At 38.5% G+C, this 22,045-nt stretch overlaps 1 protein-coding gene across 1 annotated transcript in view; it reads right to left on the bottom strand.

Moving 5' to 3' along the window:
• Window positions 1-3,931: 3,931 nt before the first annotated feature.
• The window catches only part of LOC112055165 (monocarboxylate transporter 3-like), a 90,101-nt gene continuing 71,987 nt past the window's right edge, over window positions 3,932-22,045 (bottom strand). Inside the window, exons 3-12 of the mRNA XM_052887430.1 lie at window positions 21,121-21,293; window positions 20,407-20,557; window positions 18,881-18,999; window positions 10,316-10,483; window positions 9,205-9,364; window positions 7,942-8,083; window positions 6,962-7,093; window positions 6,377-6,551; window positions 5,611-5,763; window positions 3,932-5,382 (exon numbers count right to left, since the gene is read on the bottom strand). Of these exons, the coding sequence (XP_052743390.1) occupies window positions 4,850-5,382; window positions 5,611-5,763; window positions 6,377-6,551; window positions 6,962-7,093; window positions 7,942-8,083; window positions 9,205-9,364; window positions 10,316-10,483; window positions 18,881-18,999; window positions 20,407-20,557; window positions 21,121-21,241 (1,854 nt within the window). The 5' untranslated portion in view covers window positions 21,242-21,293 and the 3' untranslated portion in view covers window positions 3,932-4,849. The remainder of the gene's footprint in view (window positions 5,383-5,610; window positions 5,764-6,376; window positions 6,552-6,961; window positions 7,094-7,941; window positions 8,084-9,204; window positions 9,365-10,315; window positions 10,484-18,880; window positions 19,000-20,406; window positions 20,558-21,120; window positions 21,294-22,045) is intronic.

The raw sequence follows: 22,045 nt of genomic DNA, 5'->3' as shown, positions 1-22,045 counted from the left end.
CTTACTATAGAGAACTATTGGCTGTTTATGAGAGCGTACAACATTTTAGACACATCTTGGAAGCACAAAGCGCTACAATATATACCGATCATAAACCATTGTTGTATATGTTTAGCCAACGCCGTGACAAACTTCCCCCCGTTCAACTTAATCAATTAATATTTATTTCTCAATTTACCACAGATGTTCAGCACGTCAAGGGAGCTGACAATCTGGTCGCGGATGCTTTCTCTCGGGTGGAAGGCGTTTCAGCGCAGGACTTACTCAAGTCCCTAGCGCAGTCACAGGCATCCGACGAGGAGCTTATCTCTCTGCAGGATTCAACATCGTTACGTCTAACAAGAGTCCCAGTACCTGGTACAAATTTTGAGCTGGTATGTGACGAATCCACAGGAAAACCTCGTCCCTTTGTAACTGCTCAGTTTCGTAAATCCATTTTTGAGAGTCTTCATAACCTCAGTCATCCGGGGGTCAGTGCTACTTCTCGATTAATTGCTGAGCGTTTTGTTTGGCCATCTATGCGCAAAGACTGTCGTAATTGGACTCGCGCATGCACAGAGTGTCAACGGTCTAAGGTTACCCGCCACACAGCTTCTCCATTAGCAACTTTTTCACAACCATCAGAGCGTTTTTCAACAATACATTTAGACATAATTGGCCAGTTGCCATACTCTAACGGTCAAAGTTACTGCCTCACCGTCATCGACCGTTTTTCACGGTGGCCTGAGGTATTTCCTATGCCAAACATTACCGCTGAGACTTGCACTGCTACGTTTATCTCTGGCTGGTTAGCCAGATTTGGGTGTCCTCGTGTAATAATTACTGACAGAGGATCTCAGTTTAGCTCGCATCTGTTTCAGAAGATCGTTGAACTGACCGGTGCTGAGCATCGCATGACAACTTCGTATCACCCTCAATGCAATGGTATGGTGGAGCGGCTGCACCGCCAGTTAAAGGCGGCGATAATGTGTCACGCCAATCCACAATGGACCGAGGTATTACCCTTTGTTTTATTAGGAATCAGAAGCTCCTGGAAGGAGGACCTTGGGGCATCGTGTGCTGACCTGGTATATGGGGAACCGCTACGGTTACCAGGGGAATTTTTTAATCCCACCAAAGACCAATGCTTCGACCCGACGTATTTCGCTGATAGGCTTCGCACGCATATGGCGAAATTATCTCCATGTCCTGCAAGCAGACATGGTAACAAAATTTTTTATGTCCCAAAAGATCTGTCTACAGCAGATTTTGTTTTCCTACGTAGGGGAACGATTAAAAAGGCATTACAGCAGCCTTACATGGGTCCCTTTAAGGTATTGGAACGAAGCGAGAAATATTTTAAGATCGAATCAAAAGGAAAACCCATCTCCGTTACCATTGATCGCCTAAAACCAGCCTTCGTGTTACAGCCTGATCAACCCGAACTATTGTCACCAGCGGTTACCACTCGATCAGGTTCCACATTTCACAGTTCCTTTCCAATGTAAATAGATTTTTTTGTTTTGTTTTAAGTTTTTCTCTTGTTGCTCTTTTTCTCTCTCCGCAGGGGGGTGGTGTGGCGAGCCAAGGAGTTCACTTTACATAAGACTGGCTGTCTCATAGCATTTTTCGAATTTAGAACACGATTCTGCCTGGCTGCGCACCGGAGGTGCGCAGAGGAGAATCGGGCCGTCATGACTATTTTTGGGTTCTACACACAAGCGGCTGATATCAAAACAACAGCCTGAATTATACTTATAACTATATATTATTATTTCACCGCCTCCATTACTTATGTACTATTAATTTGTGGAATATATATTAAGCTATAACCTACAGGCGTCTTATTCCCAAGTAAAAGTATTAAAGCAAGCATCGAGACTAGCGCCAAAAACACACAACTCGACATTGTATACAATATTTAGGTAAGGTGTTTAAATAACTTTCGTTGTTTAATAACCGATTAAATGAAATTAAGATAATTATGCACATATTTGTCCGCCTCAGTTTTGATGCGCTAGTGTCATGTCTGTAGTAAAAAATATCGTTGATCCCCATCCGTAAAGCTATACTCGTATCCAACTTCAGTGAATTCGTTTAAATGTGGGAGAAAGGGGAATTCCGCTGAGCGCCCTGCGCAAACGTTACGCTGCGAATTTTTGCAGTGGAATGCGCTGTGGATTTACAAGACGGAGATCCTGGGTTCGATCCCTTTTCTGTATCCCGATTGAGGTGTTTTTAATTGGTCCAGGGTTGGCTGGTGGGAGGCTTCGGCCGTGACTAGTTACCACCCTACCGGCAAAGACGTACCGCCAAGCGATTTAGAGTTCCGGTACGATGTCGTGTAGAAAGGGAGTGAGGATTTTCATCCTCCTCCTAACAAGTTAGCCCGCTTCCATCTTAGATTGCATCATCACTTAATTCTTTTAAACCCACTTACCATTAAGTCAAATTGCTAACTTTATTATCTTTTAATTTTAAAGTATTTAAAGAATTTTGACTAGATATAATTAAGTTCAGAGTTAAGCAGGTTTCCTCACGATGTTTTTCCTTCACCATTTGAGACACTTGATATTTAATTCCTTAAAATGTACTTAACTGAAAATTTGTGCCATTTAAATCCGGATTCAAACCTACGCCGTATGGGTAGTTATTATGATGGTGAGATTACATTTTGTTGTAGTAGAAAATTTGTACCAAAGTGATCCGGCTGTATAAAACTACTTTGAGATCCAAACTAGCCGTTAAAGAACCTTATCCAGCCGTAAAACGCCTCAGTAAACGTGGAAGTGCTCGGTCGCATCCTAGCTCTTAGTTTTATGACCGGAATTTCCTTGCCACTTCCTTGTGCCTTCGCGGAACCACGACATATGTCCCACTAAATCTATGGGGAGCCCATATACAGTGACATTTCGGTTTCTGTATATTTCTGCACAGAATTCCATGGGCCCATTGTGCATATGAAAATTTTTGCAAACATACAGGCCTCTTCCTTTTGGTTTAGATATTAATAAAATAAATAAAAATAAAAAAAAATAAAAATAGCTGTAATTGTAAGGAAATAATCCTTACAATTACAGATTATTTTTTTTTTGAAAATTATTATTAAGGTTTACAAGTTTTATAGATTGTTAGTGGGTTAGTTGATATTATCTAATTTTTTTATATTGTGTTAGTAATGTTTATTTTTCATTTTATTATTCTTTTTTGTAAGGACTGCATAAAGCAGTGAAAGCCAGGTTTAGATATTGCCGTATTTATATTTTATGATTAATATAAATTATTATTATACGAATACGTATATAATATATTCGTATCTACTCAGTATCACCACAACACATTTTTATAGGGATAACTTATCCAAAACAAAACATAATTGTAACTAACTTATTACTTTTTTATATGATTGTGTATAAAGAACCAAATATCTGGAGGCACGGCAATGACTCCACCAAGTCGAGCAAAAAAAAAAGATTGACTTGTTAGGTTAGCTCAATAAGAAATATATAAAAAAAAATATATATAATAATGAAAAATAGGAAAACATCGTGAGAAAACCTGCATACCAGATAATTTTCTTAAATCTCTGCGTCTATGAAGTCTGTCAACCCGCATTGACCCAGCGTGGTAGGCTATTGGACTAGCCCCTTTTATTCCGAGAGGAGACTCGAGCTCAGCAGTGAGGCGAATATGGGTTGATAACGACGACGACGACTAAGAAATAACTTGAGATAGAAAGTACCTTAATTATGGACTGAATAAAGTAACTAAATTACGGACTGAATAAACTAACCAACATGGATCTCACAACTTATTACGGTAGAACAATTGAGTTGCGAGAATTGGTATATTTTACAAGAGTTGTTTTTAATGCCATATATGTAATATTTATTACATAATATGTTAGTAAAGTTAACATGCAGACGTGATAAATAATACGCAAAATCGATCGGTTTTCATTTAATTTGTTTCATCAATAATATAATACCTCACGTTTAGCATAAAAATAACAAACGTATGAACATGAGAAACATTCCAATGTCTGATTACTTACATAAAATATATTTGTAACAATAACAAAATTAATAATATCAAAACAATAATAAATTTCAATTGTACATAACTTACTAAAATTGACAAAATTACTTTAATACTATTGGGTTTCACTTTATTTAATTATTTTTTTATAGAATAATTTTTAAAAGTTTCATTTATTTCCTCTTATCTAAATCTTAATAAGAAAGATTGTTATTCAAAGTTTTTCTTATAATTTTAAAGACGTTGAACAAGGTACACAGAGGATTTATTTTAATTAGAATTTTACATTATTTCAATTTTAACTACATTTTTGGAGGTCCCACATTTATTTGGAGAATAGGAAAAATGGTCTAACAGTCGCGTACAAGACCCTATTTTATTTATCAACATTCCTTTTAATAAACATTCTTTATCTAAAACTTTTATATTAATAATATCTGAAACGAATTTATGAAATCATTTTGATTCAAAAACGTACATATATTTCTATAATTACTATAAATTTTGTTTAATTAGTATAATAAATAAATCATTATTAGATAAATAAAATAATCAACATTTATTTTTTTATAAAAACCATTGAATTTCATCCTACCATCGGTCACAATAACAAAAGGCTGTACTATGCCATGCTTCAATAAGAATCAGTTTTCTATGTTACCAAGATGGTGCCATTTATTGCTTCATCAATTGATCTATCACATTGACATTAAAAATAACGCCTACCGACAAAAATATTTACATTTATTATTTTACAAAGTATCTATCAGGTACCAAATTCACTCTGAACAAATCAACACTCAAAAGTCATTAGGTTAAAGTTGAATTTGGATTAGACAGACGTCGTAATTTGTTCTATTAGGTGGTGTTCGCGGCGATGACATGGAGCCTTACAAGAGGCCGAGCGACTGAAGGTGCTGCCCTGACGTGCTAAACCTTCTGGAACACTTCGCGAAGGTCGCAGCAAAGCAGCGCGACGACAGCACTCAGGGTAATGTGCTGCTGAGCAGCAAGTGCGATCTAATGGAGCAGCGTATGACAGTGACTTGGGCAATCGCGACGTACACCTGGGCCCAGGCCAAGCACAGTAAGCAGTTGCTCCCCCTGCACTGCACGCACACCAGGCTGGCTCACACCTCGGTGGTGGAGTCACACACAAGCAAGCTTCTGATATGGTAGGTGCTGGCGCCGGCGGCGGTGGTTCTGGATCTCGTTTGGAGAAACCCACGAAGAACAACATCAAGGCGCCGGCTAAAGTGGCAGCTGTTGAAAAATAGAATCCCGCTCTTGGTGCTTGCTGATTGATGTAACCTGTCACAGGTACTCCAACTATCACAGGAATTGCCTCCGCTCCTTGCACGAAACCTGATAAAGAAATAGTTTTTATTGTTGATGATGACAAAGAAAACAGATAAATATTGAAAGTACTATCAATTATTGACACTATTGGAATTACATACTGCATTATAAATTATGATGTTATTAAATTACTTATCAAAAAAAACCTAGAAAAAGAGAAAGAAAGGGTTATGTTGGTCACTAATTTTTAATTTGGCGTGGACGTGGCGGTGGAAGTAATCAAAGACCACTTACTCCAAACTTTCGTAAAATGTCTTCCTCGAACTCGTTCCATAGTTAACATTTTCATTGAATACAAAAATCCTCCCAGGCATAAGCCATACATCCAAGCAAAAAGTACGTATCCATGATATCCTTCGACACTGCTTAGAGCGAGCATGGAAATTCCTGCAAACAAACAATACTCTAAATAACTGCACCATGAACTAGTATAATAAAAATTTTAATAAAAAAAATACAACCGACTTCAAAACCTAAAAACGTACCCACTAAACTAAAAAGTGAAAAATAACATCATAATATGTTCTACCTGCTGATCAGTATGAAGGCGGTGTTAAGCCGGTGATGTATTAATTCAAGCCATGTGAGAATATCTTATTGATTTAGATTTTGCAGACAGTGTTGTTTCATGTGGTCCTGTCAGAAATGGCTGGATACCGTTTCAAACAAAAAAAGAATTTTTGTAATCGGTCCAGGCGTCTTTGAGTAATCGGTGTACATACATAAAAAAAAAATACCGACCGAATTGAGAACCTCCTCCTTTTTGAAGTCGGTTAAAAACAAATCAATAATGCTTTGATTGCGGTTGTACAAGAGTATAAGCCATCTAAAAATGAGTTGTAAAACAATGTCCATAGATCAACACATTGTCAAGAAGTTCTTACAAGTTCTCTTAGAACAAGATGTACGAGTAGAAGAAATTAAAGAAAAAGCTATAGGAAATAAACTTGATTTTGAATCGAGAGCTATAAATATTTTGTGATACAAAGTATTTGCTTACCTATTCCCAACATGGCTGTTTGACACAAGTACTGCTTGGACACAAGGCACTGTGCTGACGGTCGAACGAGCACGAGCCCAAAGCCAGCACAACCCAGCACAGCAGCAAATCCAAGGAACGTTTGCAACAACACCAATGCACTCTCTTCCAAACCTTCCTGGAATCCTTGTAAGGCCTGAAAAGAACAAAAATAACCATGCAGAACTATGTCAGTAGATTGACGTTTACTGTTCGACATAAGCATTTCGTAGGAACTACCGAATACGACGGTATTGAGCCGCCTACAAACAGCGGCTCCCTACGTTTGACGTCTTCAGTCAAGTTGAGACCCCAAACGTCATATAGATCTTCGAATTATGTGCTCCGCCCAATGCCACTACAGCTTTGCGACTACAAGTTAAATAACTTTAGTTCTTCTGCGGACCTTCTCTTTTCCGATTCGATCAATCAGACATACTCCAAGCATAGCTTACGCAATCGGCCGCTGAGTGACTTTGCCTTCTGGAGTTAGCGACCAAGTTTCAAAAGAGTAGTAACTAGACTGAACTTGGGATTCACACCTTTTTGCTTAAGATATAGACTTACCAGAAAAAACACAGGAGTGTAAAGCCCAAATGCTGCAAGTCCAGCCGCTAGCAACAATACTTTCGCTGATCGTGAGTTTAATGGAGTTAAATCGATAAATGAGGACGATTTTAGGCCTTTCTTCTCTTTTACCTGCCAAACAAACGAAAATCCTTATATAAAAATCTGTACAAAGTTATCAAGTGATACTTCAAACGTGCAATGATTAATTTTATGGGGTCGAGTGGAATGCTTTACCGTGTTAGTCGTGTAATAATTGGAGTTGACAGGGAAACTGTGAATAATTAAAATGAAAATTTTCACATTGAATTTCACAATAAATTATTATTTTATTAAATCTCGAGATTATGAACTTGTTAAGTTGCAAAAATTCTAATTTGATAGAGGATTTAGAATTGAATTACTTATTTTGCATTGAAATAGTATTGGTCCCTCAACACTCAACTATGTGACCTATTCTATATCAATGCTATTTTTAATCGACTGTTCTTAATCGAATTTTGTGTTTAAATCAAAATAACTGAAATACGTCTTTGAAGTCGGTTAAATTTTTATGTAAAAAAGAAGTTAAGTATATGTTTTTTTTATCCTTTACAAGATAGCCCTTGACTACAATCTCACCTGATGGTAAGTGATAATGCAGTCTAAGATGGAACCGGGCTCACTTGTTAGGAGGAAGATTTAAATCCACACCCCTTTTCGGTTTCTACACGACATCGTACCGGAACGCTAAATCTAACTATCTACTACTATCCACAGCCGAAGCTTCCCATCAGCCAGACCTGGACCAATTAAGAAAATCTCAATCCGCCCAGCTGGGGATCGACCCGGGGACCTCCGTTTTGTAATTTCACCGCGCATACCACTGCGCCACGGATGCCGTCGAATGTGTCAACAAGTCTTTAAATATAATACTCGTAGAATAAATACAAGAACATTGATTTGTAGATTTTTAATCTCTTCTATTGGTTACAGTATACCTTTCTTCGTTGATTCTTGAGATGCAAAATGGCGCGTCGCTGCGGATGATAGAGGGAAGCGCTTCGGTAAACAGCGCTGAGAAAAAATGCCAACACCAACACGCCCGTCACAGCTTGCAACCCTAGTCTCCAACCTAGTTTTCTGTGAAAAAGTTGTACCAATATTTACATCAAACAGACTGAGGGATTAGCTAACATGATCCAATATTTGTAATCTCCTTTAGTGCGTAATAGTCGTAAAATCGACAATTGCTGCCAGGAAATTGTATTAAAAGTTTAATGATCTATTTTATTATTCAATAAGCTTATTGAACAACCGTGAAGTAGAGCCTACTTTTATTTAACTTTGATGATCGTTAAATTATGTAATGTAATCTCAAGCTTGGGGATAAGAATGTATGCATACATTGCCTAGAAATACTCTGCTTGCCTAATCTCGTACTTAACAAAATCTTAATTCAGAGCAATCATGTCAAGGTCAAGACAAAACCCAGCAAATAGATAGACATAGTCAAAGTGCATACACGCCTCTTCAAGAAGAACATCATTGGTAGAAATTGATTGTTTTTCGAATAAATTCTTCCTCAACGAAATCAATCTTAATGAAAACAAAACTAAGGTTTTGCTTACAGGTATACAAATATTTTGTTATGATCTTTCGTTCCGTGGTAAGTTGGTTCAGATACGGATAATGTGGTCCAGGGATTGAATCCCCGGTCAGCCCAACAAAAAATACGTTATTGGGATTTTTCTTACAAGAAAAACCTTAATAGCAGCTTGGTGTTGGGAAGTTAGAATAACCCTGTGCCTCGGAGAGCACGTAAAACCGTTGGTCCCAAGCCTCATCTCTCACCTCTGCTATCCCATCGGACTATGAGAGTGAGTGAGAGGAATGCATCAGAGTACATCTGTGCTTGCGCACTGACACACTCAGGCCAAAACACACATCCAGAATGGCCCTCTCAGAAGAGACTCTTTAGAGAGTCGTTCTGCCTACATCTTCTGCTTCTACTTTCGGGCCCCATCAGGCGATGCTTATGCGCTCGCCCAAAACCCCCGGTGACGCCGCTGAGGTCCTATAAAGGAGCCTATGGCACTTACAAAAAAAAGTGCAAACACACACACAACCTTGTGCACTTGTAATATCTCCTGCGTACATGGTTAATATCAATATTAGATTGATCCGCCGTGGTCGAATAATTCGGTTGGAAGCAAATCATTATTATTTTATTTTGTTACATATTCATAATGTCTTACTCTTACCCCACAGCTTCCTTGTAAGCTACACTAAACAGTGCGATGCCAACGCCGCCGCCAGCGTGTGCCACCAGCTCCACAAACTGCCGACGTCGTCTGAAGTAAGTGCCCAGCACCAGACCAGCGGCTTCGCGCACTAAGCCACAACCCACCCCTAGAACCACACCTGGGAAATTTAAAAATACCATGAACTATTTCGCTCTCCAGCTAGATGGTCCGACGACATCAAGAAGGTAGTGGGAAGTGGTTAAATGCGGAAGGCGGAGGATCGTGTGTGGTGGCGCAATCTTGGAAAGACCTAGCAGCAGTTGATGATGATGAACTATTTGAAACACCGAAAGAATGTTCCATTTTGAGAAGAATATTTTCAGGAGCTATTTCTGACTTCGACTGACATTATAGTTTCATAAAAGAATTTTAACGGAAGAATCAACATTTAAGGAATATCTATTAAGTGGGACAGAATAACTGAGGAGATAAGGGTTAGATTGGTATAGTCATTTGACGTGGAGGGTGAAAGGCATGTTGTTACCAAAATAATGTTAAAATTCGAAGGCTAAAGAAGAAATCGTTGGAATGTGTGAGAAATATGTGTTTAAAAGGTGTAGATGATAAATTGTCGAATAATGGAAGAGATTGACATATTTTGCCGAGCCCACGATAAGTGAAAGGAGATAAGGAAAAGGAGATGATGATGACTGTCAAATGTTAAGCTTTTCTTATATTGAAGTTTATGATATTAGACCGCCATACACAGGTCATCATCATCATCATCATTAACAACCCATATTTGACTTACTGTTGAGTACGAGTCTCCTCGAGAAAGGGGTTAGGCTAAGAGTCCACCACGCTAGCCCAATGTAGACTAGCAGAATTAAGATAATTCTCAGGTATGCAGGTTTCCTGACGATGTTTTTCTTTCACCGTCCGATACGTGAACTTTAACTTCTTAAAATTCACAAAACCCTCATAGCAAAGCGCCATGATAGTACAATGGGTGTGACATCTGGCTTTAGTTTAAAGGGTTTTTGTATGTACCTCTAACTTTTCAGCTATGTGCATTTTAAGAATTACATAAACCAATGCGCAGAGAAAATAACATAATAATAATAAGTACCGTAGCTTAAAAGAGTTTGATGTAGTTGCGTAGCGAAGGACGTGAAGAGACAAGCGAGCGGCAAGAGCAAGCCTCCGATGAGAGCGGCCATGCGCGGTGACTTGCGTCGCGCGGCTACCAGAGCACCGGCGGCGCGGGACACTCCCACGCAAATAGCTCCAGCCCATACTATATAAAACAAACATTACATTTCTGGGTCATCATCATTATTATTTACTTATTTTAAAGGCCCACTAAAGCCAGGTCTCTCTCCTTAAAGGAGAAGAGATATTGAGCTTAGACCCAATGCCCAATGGGGATGATGACAAGGTTTGAATATATTATTTTTATTCATTCATTCGGGTAAATAGGGTCAATGTTAAGTAATTTATACATAAAAAACAAAGATTGTCTGGATATTTGCAAAATAAATGAGATTATAAAATTTCAAAATCTATTAAAAACTTTTATCGGAATTAGATGAAAATTCATACAGTTTTAACTTCATTACATTAAATTAATACGTGAACTATGAACATAAACGCACAAATAACAACGATACTAGTTATTTTGTTTGAACGCACATACAAATCTAACGATCATTACATTACCTACGACGTCATTAGTTCGTGCCATTTTGCATGGGGCGTTTTTCAGGGATCCACGGCAGCGCCGCAAATCTGACTCTTAAAATCCCTATAGCTCCGAAAGTAATGATCGCAGATACCCTGTTCCTTTTGCAAAATTGCTTTATATTAGCATACTCTTAATTTACATACAATTTAAAAAACTGTCAGGGATTTGGGGTATATTGTTAGATTAATATCGGCCACTTTATAGATGCTAATGATAGTATCCGGGACCGACGACTTCATGACTGAGTAACGGGGTGCACCTAATACCACTAACGATCTTACCATCTCCGGGCTAAAAATGTTTACTGAAAATATCTTAGAAGAAAGAAAACCTCAGTAGGTAGGTATTCCAATGACCCGACTCAGGACCTCGTGATCTCCATGATGCCATATAAAATATTCTGTGAATATATATCAATATTTGAATCTAAATTCTAGTGTCTTCAAACATTCGACGCTTTGTCGCAAAATATAGACTTTATAGGACTCAAATCCAACTTTCGTTGGCGTGAGTTTGGAGTATCTATAATATTAAAGTCTACCTAAACCTCAATCGGCCCAGCCGGGGATCGTACCCAGGACCTCTGTCTTGTATATCCACCGCGCCACGGAAGCCGTCAAAATACACTCCTAGATTATCCATCATCATGCAGTCACAGAAGTTTGACGTGCCCTATGATAATAATTATTGAAAAATCAACGTTCCAAATAAAGAAAATGATGTGATGACTGACACTTATACATATCTGGTTAATTTCTCATTATTTCAACATAAATAAGCTTAATGTATTTAGATTTGCAAAGTTCAGTTAAGAAATTTATAAAATGCGAGCAGTCAATTAGTAACTTTTAGTTTTACAAGAATTTTAATTGGCTTGGCTCGATATAATAACTTTTTTAATTATTTACGCTTGATATCCTACTAATATTATAAAGGCAAAGGTTTTGTGTATATGTGAAATTGTGTAAGTACGTTTGTTCCTCTTTTACGCTGCGGCTACTAAAGCGATTTGGCTGAAATTTGGAATGAAAATAGATTTTACTTTGAATTAACACATAGGCTACTTTTCATCCCGGAAAAATTCACGGTTCCCGCGAATCCCACGATTCCACACGGACGAAGTCGCGGGCGTCCGCTAGTATTACATAAAATGTAATAGAATATTCTAAGACTCGTATTCTACGAATCCATAGTAATATTATAATTATCTATCTCTATTTGCGTAAAACAAAGACGAATCAAATCAAAAATCTAGTAAATTCGTTTATTTCAAATACTAGTTGATACCTGGGCTTAGTTTACACTTCACTTCAATTCACATCCCTTCGGACACTTTCGAAACGTGAAGTTTAAACATTTATAAGACTCTACCACCGGTTCGGAAGGTATGTTCAGCTCAGAAGAGCTTACAATAAACTTAACTGTTTCTTTTTGAAAATCATTATTTTTCAATATAAAAAAATATTTACTACTTGTGTGAAGATGATAGCCGATCAACTACCCAAATCTTTGTTAACTCATTTGGAAAGCTAAGTTACCTTGACTAGTTTGCTTACTTGAATTTATTGTTGACTATTAAAGTTATTAATTTATTAAAAGCTAAAATTTGGAATCGTGACTTTTACTGGTATGAATATTTATAAAAGGTATTACAACACCACTATAAAGGTCGTTGTTCCATTATGCCTCCACTAATTCAAACTTTGCGCCATCGATAACAAACGTTGCACAGGATTTAAGGCAATGGCAACACAGCTTACGTACACTTTTGTTATGCACATCGTATTTATAATCAATTGGAGCTACTGTTTTTAAGTGGTTCATCTCGAAAAGACAGCTGTTGTCACCAATACGGCAGGTCGTTGAAATCGGGAATAAAACAAATCTTCAAGAACGAAAATTCCCTGTACGTGGAGTCAACGAGAGCAGTAGCAGTCCAAGGTACGTAGTGCATTGTATTGTTATTGTCTAGATCTTGTAACACGTCGTTATCGTCAAACACCCAGCGCGGAGTTTGAAATCCCAGTGTAGCCGGGCCACAAAAGTGCAGGTTGCTACAGTCGTGTAAACATCCACATCTGAACTAATCTGAGACGTTTTAGATAACCGAATGCCAATGTACATCGACGGGCGATCTGAAGCACGGTGTTTTTGGCCAAAAGTCCGTCAACGTGTGTAAAATAACAGTTACCTACAATTCTTATTAGTGTAAGTAGGTAATTACACTATATATAACTGTAAAATGTCTATCAAAATATATACGCAAATCAATATTTGCATGTAAAATCCATACAACCAAAATGTCGAAGTTAAGAAAGATTATTGATCTATTTTCTACATTTGACTGAATAGTAAACTATCCCTTGCAAGGTGTCGGTATGGGAGTTGCCATATGTATAACTAATGTAAATCCGGTTTCTCTATTATTTTGACGACATAATAGAAGTACTTACTACTGTTTTAGCAACATAATGGTGACAAAACGGTCCAGTTAATCACATTATTATGCTCTGTGGGGATAAGATCGTATATTATTCTACAATGGCTAATGTGCTCGGACGTTTACGCTGGATTAGTTTGTATGAATGGGATGAAAGGGTGGATAATATAGTATAAGGATATTCTACATATTATCTACTGTATTAACGAAGAAGTGTGTATTTGTGTATTTATAAAATAAATAAATTAATATTTTTAGATTTTTGTGAAAAATAGTTTTGCAATGGTTTGACTGGTTTGATACATCTTACTCGTAGAGCTTGGCACATAATGTTATGATCATTATAATTAAAAAAAATAGTTAGTCATATAACTTTTTGAATTATACAGGGGCGTAGATAAAAATTAGTAAAATGTAGGTCTCAATCACAACAATCTCCTTTTTTCCATGGTTAAGAGTGCGCCCAAAAGTTGGAAACATATAGATCAACTCACTATCATATTTATTGTAAGCGAGCATCTTTATTTATATTGTAAGAAATCTTTACCTTTCATTTGCCCCCCCTCCCCCCCAAATAACTTTAATTCCTAGGCTCGCTACGCAACCGGAATTTTACCATATGATTTTGTGTATTTGTTCTTGAAAATCTATTACAACGTTTTTACGTAGGTATATGCCAGGCCAAAGAAAAGGCGGGTTTAACAGAGAGGACTCGAAGTTACACTCATTCTATACCTACCAAAACTGTCCTATAGAATTGAATATGGAAATATAAAAAAATGCTCGTAAATATATTTCTGTTCTGATATTATATGACAAGCACTTATAATTTTGTTAATAGTAGTAATGTAAAGTACCTGTAACTTAACAAAATTCTATTTGGAAGATAACGCAAGTAATTTCCAACTGTCAACAATAACGACTAAGTTAGTCAATCTATATTGTCACCTTAATATTCAGAACAGACCCTGAAACTTAATTAAGTCAATAATTCAATTGAGTTTCTCATTGAAAATATTGACTAAGCTGAAATTAATTTTCTACTTCCTAGAATACTGTTACTTGTTCATTTTGATAAAAATGTTTATTAAAGTTGTTTCTATTAAGTTGTTCCTTTTGTTGTCGATGTCCAGTCGACTCGCACAAAACGTTTCTAATAAGAACAGCGAAGATGTGGAATGCCCTTCCGGCTTCTGTGTTTCCTAACACTTATGATTTATGCACCTTCAAGACAAGAGTGAATAGGCATTTTCTAGGCAAGCGCGCCTCATCCTATAGACCTCATCATTGCTTTCCACCAGGCATGATTGTAGTCAAGCGCAAGTCTATTATGAATAAAAAAAAAGTTACTAACGAACGAATATGTGAACGGGCGACAAAATGAAATTGTAAAATATTTGACAAATTGATAGAGTGGCACGTCAAATCACACTGCATTGGCTAGTCCGTATAAACGAGCAAAATAGTGAAAAACATACGAGGGAGAGTGTAGGTACCACCTTTATATCGCGTACCTATCACTCATCTATGTCTTTTTCCCCTTATTTTTCATACAGTTATGGTAGGCGTCCACAGATCCGCATCGTATGCATCGGACGCATTGCATCGAACGGATTTTAATATTCTTTGTATATAAAGTTATACAATTGCGTCCACTGATCCGGATCGTACAGATCGCGTCGAACGGATTTTATTTGCCTTTAATTCCCTTTGATGCTCCATCCGATACGTACGATACTTATCATAAGGTGAGATTGTAGTCAAGGGCTAACTTGTAAAGAATAAAAAAAAAACAATGCGGGTAAGTGGACGCCTACGTTTATTCGACATGTCCTGAGCCCACAATCACTGTTCTTCCCACGCATGTATGGCCAACTAGTTGGTCACGCTATTCTGCCTCGTAGGTCCAGTGCTCAGCATTCAGCTTTTGACTTTTAGCCACTTGAACGCCACTTATTGGATCAAAATTACGCAGATATGCCCACGGCGCGAGTTTTCGCAATTTCCGTGCTCTAACACTATAACACCGATTTTAAAGTAAATTATATCGGCATGTAGGTAGGTTATTGTTTAGTGACTAAATTTATCTATAAATACATACCGCAAACGGTGTTTAACACTTCTTTACAGGTTAGCCCTTGACTACAATCTCACCTGATTGTAAGTGATGATGCTGTCTAAGATGGAAGCGGGCTAACTTGTTAGGAGGAGGATAAAAATCCACACCTCTTTTCGGTTTCTACACGACATCGTACCGGAACGCTACATCGCTTGGCGATACGTCTTTGTCGGTAAGGTGGTAACTAGCCACGGCCGAAGCCTCCCACCAGGCAGACCTGGACCTATTAAGAAAATCTCAATCGGCCCAACCGTGGATCGAACCAAGGACCTCCATTTTGTAAATCCACCGCGCATACCACTGCACCACGGAGGCCGTCAATAATAAGATGATTATAATGATATCATAATTGTTAGTAATTTTTGAACTCTCATTGTTATATTATTACATAGCTCTTTTTTTTTTTTTTTTATGCTTTACAAGTTAGCCCTTGACTACAATCTCACCTGATGGTAAGTGATGATGCAGTCTAAAATGGAAACGGGCTAACTTGTTAGGGGGAGGATGAAAATCCACACCCCTTTCGGTTTCTACACGGCATCGTACCGGAACGCTAAATCGCTTGGCGGTACGTTTTTGCCGGTAGGGTGGTAACTAGCCACGGCCGAAGCCTCCCACCAGCCGAATCCAGCCAGCTCTATGTTACTTATTATGTTTTTAATCAAAATTAACTCACCTGGAAACATAATCAAACTAAGTTTTATTTCTCTGTAGGTAACTGCCCACGGAATAAACTTTGGTGAAATTTCGCAAAAGAAACAAGAAAAATACTTACTCTATTGAAACTTTTACCTGCGCTTGATGGATGATAAATCTTCGCCTATTAGGTAAACCGTCCTACATTCGTGGAAACATCAGTCAACTTCATGAATTGTTATAAATCATTATATTTTTTTGTTTATATATTTTACTACCTGACGCGTCGTTTCCGTTTTCATAAGAATACGGGAATAAATTATAGCCTATAGCCTTCCTCGATAAATGGGCTATCTAACACTGAAAGAATTTTTCAAATCGGACCAGTAGTTCCTGAGATTAGCGCGTTCAATCAAACAAACAAACAAACTCTTCAGCTTTGTAATATTAGTATAGATTTCACGTGTGTGTATCTGTGAAGTTAATTTATTTCTACGTGTTTTTGCAGCGACGGGGATTGCCCATTATTTTGTGGTCGGAAACATCTGGTGCAGGTCCCAGGACTAGTTGACCTTGGGTAAAGGTACCTTTCAGAATACATCACACACACACACACTCATGCACACTTATGTTGTCTGCCCGATATGTTCTCCATGCCGAAACTAAACAAATTATGATCAATAACACCGCGAAACCATCAACGTGAACCAGCAGCGTGACGGTGTGAACGCTACTCAACAATGAACTGTACACAAATCAACAACCACCCTCTTTTAGAATTTAAGCTATCGTGAGTGTTATTCATATTAATTGATTATAAAAAATACGGCTAAAATTCACGTAATATAAGGTCGGAGTATGCCCGACTAGTTTCAAACCCATACCCTTAGTCATGAGCTGGTGCAACGAGGCACGATCCAAATGATGAGTTTGGATACTCCGACGATATATTACGTAAGGTTTAGCCGTGTTTTTATAATCAACTAGCGGACGCCCGCGACTTCGTCCGCGTAAATTTCGATGTCAACTTTACTACTACCCCTACCCTACCCTACCCCTACCCCTACCTACCACTACCCCAACCCTACCCTACCCAACCCCTACATCTACTCTAAATACAAATACCCCCTACCCCTACCCCCACCCTACCCCTATCCTACCCCAAATCTACCCCTACCCTACCCCTATCTTACCTTCACCCTACCCCCATCCTACCCCTACCCTCCCCGTACCCTATCCCTTTCCTACTCCTATCCCACCCGTACCCCTATCTCACGCCTATCCTACCCCTACCCTACCACTTCCCTATCCTACCCGTACCTCTACCCCTACCCCCACCCTACCCCTATCCTACCCCAAACCTACCCCTACCCTACTCCTACCTTACCTTCACCCTACCCCCATCCTACCCCTACCCTCCCCGTACCCTATCCCTTTCCTATCCCTATCCCACCCGTACCCCTATCTCACGCCTATCCTACCCCTACCCTACCACTTCCCTATCCTACCCGTACCTCTACCCTACACTATCCCTACGCTTCCCTACCCGTACCCTACCCTACCCTGTAACTTCTCTATCTTACTCCTACCCTTAGCAAAATCGGTCCAGTCCTTCGAGAGTGGTGGTATGACCAAGAGAAATAGAGACTTCTGTGCTAATAATATAAAGAGGTAAAGTTCGTGTTCTCTGGATCTACTGGACCGATTTGGAAAATTGTTTTACCAATAGAAAGCTACGTTATTTGCGAGTGTCATAGGCTATGTTTGATCCCCATATTCACACGGGAACGGGAACTACGTAAATGAAAGCGCCGGGCGTCATATAACGGAATTTCTGCGTTTTTTAGAAATTTTGTATTATCTCCGAAACTATTTAAGTAATTAACATACTGTAAAGGGCAAATCTTATCTCCATAATATCCTTGTGATTATTAAATAATTTATTTTAATAAGGATTAAAGTTTAGTTGTATAAATAATGACGTAAACCTAAGTATATAAAATTAATAATTTTTAAAACACAAAAGGTACTATATCTGCTAATATATAGAAGATAGATATACGGTGTCGCGGACTTTTTTGTAGAACTTTTAAAGATACATAAAGTCTTCATACATTAATTTCAATTTTACACAATAGTTAACGCAGCGCATGCGAATAAGTCTGTTTAAGAGGAGTTCAGTCCGACCTGTATGACAAAAACTGTAATAGCTCGGCTAATATATATGATACCAATATAAAATATAGCCTATAGCACTCTCCGATAATGTAGCATTCTACTGGTGAAAGAATTTTTAAAATCGGACCAGTAGTTCCGAAGATTACCCCATTTAAAAAATGTGACAAACTTACAAACTTACAAACTTTACCTCTTTATAATATTAGTATAGATATAGACTAGTATAGATATAGATTAGTATAGATTAGTATAGATTATAATATTAGTATAGAAGTATAGATATAGATTAGTATAGATAAATACCCTCTTGTTTAAGTATATTATCGATGTTATAACACCTTTATACGATACAAATACCTACCTATTTTGAATAAAATATAATTATATTCGTATTCGAGGAATTCTGGTTCTTCTATTTCCGGAAGTGGTTTCCCTTTGAGTGTATTAATAATAGTGACATCACTAAAGGCTTTGTATGCGTGACGTATAAGAAGGTCAATGTAGTAGAAATCTTCTATGAGGCAGGAGGCCTGATTCAATTCAAATATGCTGTTGTTGATGATGTTATTGAACTGACCAGCGTGGTCGGCAGCCGGTCCCAGGTGCCGCAGCGCGTATACATGCAGAGCTCCGTAGGCTAGCTGTAGCCCCGTTGACAGCAGGTGGGCCAGAAAAGCCGCGCCGCATACGATCCAACTGAAATTAAGATGTACATTTAATAAATCCTTGAAACCTAACGTCATCATTATCAACCCATATTCGGCTCACTGATGAGCTCGAGTCCCCTCTCAGAATGAGAGGGGTTAGGCCAATGCGGATTGGCAGACTTCATCCGCCAGCATCCAGCGGCTCCCTGCAACCCACTTAATATCCTCAGTCCACCTAGTGGGGGGTCGTCCATCATTTATATTAGAACAAACACTTGATCTGATTTAAGTAAATATTTCAGATTAATTATATTCTTGGAAGCAAACCTTTCAATCTTAAGTGCTTTTCTCTGAAACTGTACATAGCTAAAATAATATTAAGTTTCCTGTTACATTTTAAGATTTCATACATTATGTAAATTGCGAGCTCATCTCTGTAGTTTCTCGGAATTGTTTATAATATTATCATCACAACCCGAGCTCGCTAAATTACGCTTTTGATTTAAAACTTTCGTGTTCTACTCTTGCTGGGTTATTCTATTATGCGGTACTACGTCGTCCACATTAGGTGCTCTAAAATAAAATATTTACATTTTAAATATTACAATAAGATACCGCACTTTACCGGTACCTTTGTGAATGACTAATTTCCATTTTATGACATTAGTGCTAAATATTTCTTTAGTTAATTCAACGCTATTTTAAAATAGGTTGTGTATATCTGTTTCACTTTTTATCTTGCGACGAATTTTTTTCTATAAACATCACCAGAGAATAGATTATATCTTATAACAGATATAGTTAGTTAATTAGTTATAAGAAACAAAATTCAAGGTAGAGTCCTTTTCATGAAAGAAGTCCCGCGGCTAAACCTGAAATAAATTGACAGCGCCTTACACAAATGACAATAAGACCGCCATTATCAAATGACAGTATGCGCCGCGTCTGGGGGACTTCTTTCATGAAAAGGATTCTATTTAAATAATATTATTCTTGGGATTCTCTAACGCCATCTTAAGTCGTTGTTTGGAGGGTATAGTTATTACCACGAACCATAGTAGGTATAGACTTTGATAGATAATAGATTAGGTAATATAGTACTAAGGAAGGTTTTGATGATTTAACCCCTAAATATAAGTGCTATAGGGGTGCAAGTTTATAATTGTGAAAATAACATAGAAAATGCCTCAAGGCATTATGTTTCGCCTGTGTCAATTTTTAGTTTAATATTAACTTAATTAATTAGGTACAAGATTAATAACCACTAAACAAACGAAATTCTTCAAAGCCGCGTGCATCGTTTGATGCATGTACATATATGCACATAAGCACATAACAGGTAACTAAAATATGAATAAATATTATGTACTTAACTAAAACATTCATCGCGTACACACGCAAAACACTATGAACATGGGTAGACTAAGCTTCGCGGTAATACTTTTTTAAAACTTACCCCCACCCACCCTCGGGGTAGAAATGGTGTTTGATTGCGCGGGTGTCGAGCTCCCGGCGCCGCAGCGCGGGCACGGTGCGGTGTAGGGAACGCAACTCCCTCTCCCGGAGCGCGCCCCCGGTGGACTCGTCCTCGACTTCTGGCCATCCATCTGTCAGCAATATCGACTGTGTCAAACTGATGGTCGCCAACGATTTATATGCTATTTTCGGTTTGTAGTGTAGTACATTTTTGTGTTTGTGTTTATTTACTAAGCCGCCACACTATGCTTTACGCTCTGCGGTGATGTTGCCCTGTACGGTACGGTTTACGGTAGGCGTCCGCAGATCCGCTTAAGAATCGGACGCGTCGCATCGAACGGATTGTTGTACTCTTTGAAGAAGTAGAAAGTCATACAAGTGCGTTCACTGCTCCGCATTGTACGGATCAACGCAATCTATCATAAAATTAAAAAAAAGAATTGTGCAATGCGTCCGCTACGTACAATGCAGATCAGTGGATGCCTGCCTTTGTAGTGCTCTAGTCGCGGGAATAGTCTCGTGAATATTCGTGGAAATATTTCCATGAGTATTCGTGGCAAGAGTGCGAGTAACGTGGCCACGTTTCAAGGCCGATGCCGACGGCGACCACCAGCCCGCGTCCATCAACCCGCCGTGGCCATGCTCGCACCCGCACCCGCGCGCACCTAGTGCTCGCAGTATACAGACAGCGTACCGTAGTGAGGCAAGCAGTTGTAGCTGTTGGAGAGCGGTCGGCAGCGGCAACGCGGCGGCGGGGCGCGGGGCGGCGGCGGCGGCGAGGCCGACGGCGACGGCGACCACCAGCCCGCGTCCATCAACCCGCCGTGGCCATGCTCGCACCCGCACCCGCGCCCGCACCCGCGCTACCTGCACAAAAAGAACAATACTATAAATCTCGCCGAACTTCTAGACAGCTCCAGAAGAAGGGTGTGACAGCGTAGATACAAAATATCTCAACAGAGCAAAAACACCTGTGCAGTTGATTCTGCGACGATCACTATAAGATGACCAGAATAGGGCCTAGGATTGGACTGACGACGCAGTTATTCCAAGATTAGTTGAGACTTCATAATCATCTCTTGAGGATGCTTCGATTCAAGTTTTATTATCATATCTGATTATTATCAATTCAACAAATTTTAACAAATTAAACTGAAATAAGGTCATAAATAGTAGATCTATCTAAGACCCACTCTAACTTTGATCCAGACATTTGGCATTAACACAATATATCGCATACCTACTTAATATTAATTAATTCCATCATTATAGTATCTACAAATTAAAATTTTAAACAAAATTTACAAATGTACATTAATTGACTTGTTTAAATAAAGAAGTTCTCAAATTCCTCGTCGAAGCTCTAATTTGCAAAAGACACAATTTGCATATTATCTACTAATATTTTGTCCTTTGAAATTTAAAATTAAGCTTACTTCACAAGGTAGGTCCCTGAAGTTTTGTAATGTATGTCCAACAAAACTTGTCTCTTTCTGTTATCCTCGACCAACACGTTGAAACACATAGGTATGTGATTATCACTGTTTCTAAAGTTCTCAGCTAGTAGCCATTTGAAGCAATGTTCAACATCGTAGCAAACGGACGATATTACGTTGAAC

The sequence above is a fragment of the Bicyclus anynana genome, chromosome 19 (assembly GCF_947172395.1).
Source record: "Bicyclus anynana chromosome 19, ilBicAnyn1.1, whole genome shotgun sequence".
Taxonomy (NCBI): domain Eukaryota; kingdom Metazoa; phylum Arthropoda; class Insecta; order Lepidoptera; family Nymphalidae; genus Bicyclus; species Bicyclus anynana.
This window is presented reverse-complemented; position numbering and strand designations above follow the sequence as displayed.